Raw genomic sequence first — 1680 nt, 5'->3', positions numbered from 1 at the left:
CAGCGCCTGCCCCCTCCCTCACTGAGGGAGGCATCGATCTACACCCCCCATGCCCCCTCCCTCCCCCTCCCTTTCCACTGCAGCACAGGCATTTATTGGCAAAATTATCGGCCCCATCGGGCTGATATCCCATACAGCCAGGTTTCTTTATATCAGTATCAATCCGATATTGAACCGATGTATCGGTGCGCCTCTAACAAATGGATCATATATTCTGGTCCAGAGACTTCATGCCTCCTGTGAGAAGGCAAACTCTCTCAAAGGCCATGGAAAAGGTGGAAGGCTAGACTTTGGAAGCGCAGGTGCTGAAAGCCCAGACAACTTGATACCTACCAAATGATGCAAGGTGGAAGCTACGCATCATGAACCAGTGCACTGGGAATCAAGAGGGCCCAGCAGACTTAGAACTGAGAGCACTCAGCTGAGGACACACATTTAGATTGTTTTTACATTGATAGTGGCAAACACCCAATTCACCCCTGGCACAACCCTCTGAATGATCTTTTAAGATCCACCAAAGGATCCTTCCCCCTAAAGACTTTTTTGTTCATACCTGCATTGCAAGGTCCAACAGCTCTTTGGAAACATGCTGATTGGCACCTTCCAGATTTCTGACAAGATCACCAGCAAAATTACTGTCTTTGGGAGTCAGCAAAGTGTATGCTACTCCTTTCTCGCCTGCTCTGCCGGTACGTCCAATTCTGTGGGTGTGGGTGTCTATATCCCGGGCCACATCATAATTGACCACAGTCTTAATAGAAGGAATATCCAAACCACGAGCTGCAACACAAAGTGACATGATGATTAGTTTGGTTACCCTGAATTACTATGAAGATGTCTCATTCAACCACTGTGCTCCACTTTACACAGTTTGAGTGAATTGAAGTTTTCCACTAGAACAAAATCCAAGCTAGTCTTCAGTAACAGCTGAAAGCCCTGGTTAACCAAAGTGTAACAATATCCAGCCCCACTGTAACAATTTTCACTCATTCCCAAGTTAACAGGATAGTGGACAACAGAGGTGTCTTACTAGAAAATGTAGCAAATAAACACCATGTTGTTTATTCAAATATCCAGAACTGCAAGAATGTACAATGTCTCTACCGGCCAAATTACCGGACAGTCAGCACTTCAGAAGGGAGACGTTAACTTCCTTAGAATAAACTGGTGAGCACCCCTGCCTCTACATAGTTTAATAATTTGAAAAGACTGAAACTTAGACCCATTTCCAGCAGTGTCTTGGAAATCGTATGATTATTGTCCCTAAGTTGGCAACGGTTAACCCTTATGTATGCACTGGAAAGGTCTATAACAAGTTATACATATAGCTGCACAAGCTGTGCTACTGAAGGCAGAGAGACTGTGTGTACATTAATCAGCATTAACCCTTTCCCTTCTCCAGTTCCTGTCATTCCGGGTCCTCAAATAACTTCATAAATACTCTCTTACTAAATATTAAGTGCTTGCTGGGAAGAAATTAGTTGATTTCAGATGCAAAAACCAAGGTATAGAAAGTCTGAATGACTTAGCTGAGGTGTCACAAATCAATGGAACTGAATGTAAGCCTTGCTCCCTAAAACAAAATCCCACCTCTGCTGCCTACCATGATAGTCGTCTCACTTGCTACATATGGGCACAAACTGCCCTGTAGATAGAGCCGGCCATAACGGGTTTTTTTTT

General features: G+C 44.1%; 1 protein-coding gene across 1 annotated transcript in view; it reads right to left on the bottom strand.

Moving 5' to 3' along the window:
• Positions 1-1680, bottom strand: part of DDX42 (DEAD-box helicase 42) — a 38554-nt gene that overhangs the window by 6827 nt on the left and 30047 nt on the right. The window contains 1 exon segment of the mRNA XM_025196877.1: positions 554-780. Coding sequence (XP_025052662.1) covers positions 554-780 — 227 coding nt within the window.

This window comes from Alligator sinensis, unplaced genomic scaffold (assembly GCF_000455745.1).
Source record: "Alligator sinensis unplaced genomic scaffold, ASM45574v1 scaffold444_1, whole genome shotgun sequence".
NCBI classification, from domain to species: Eukaryota; Metazoa; Chordata; order Crocodylia; family Alligatoridae; genus Alligator; species Alligator sinensis.
Note: the sequence above shows the minus strand (reverse complement) of the source record. Positions and strands in the feature narration are given on the sequence as shown.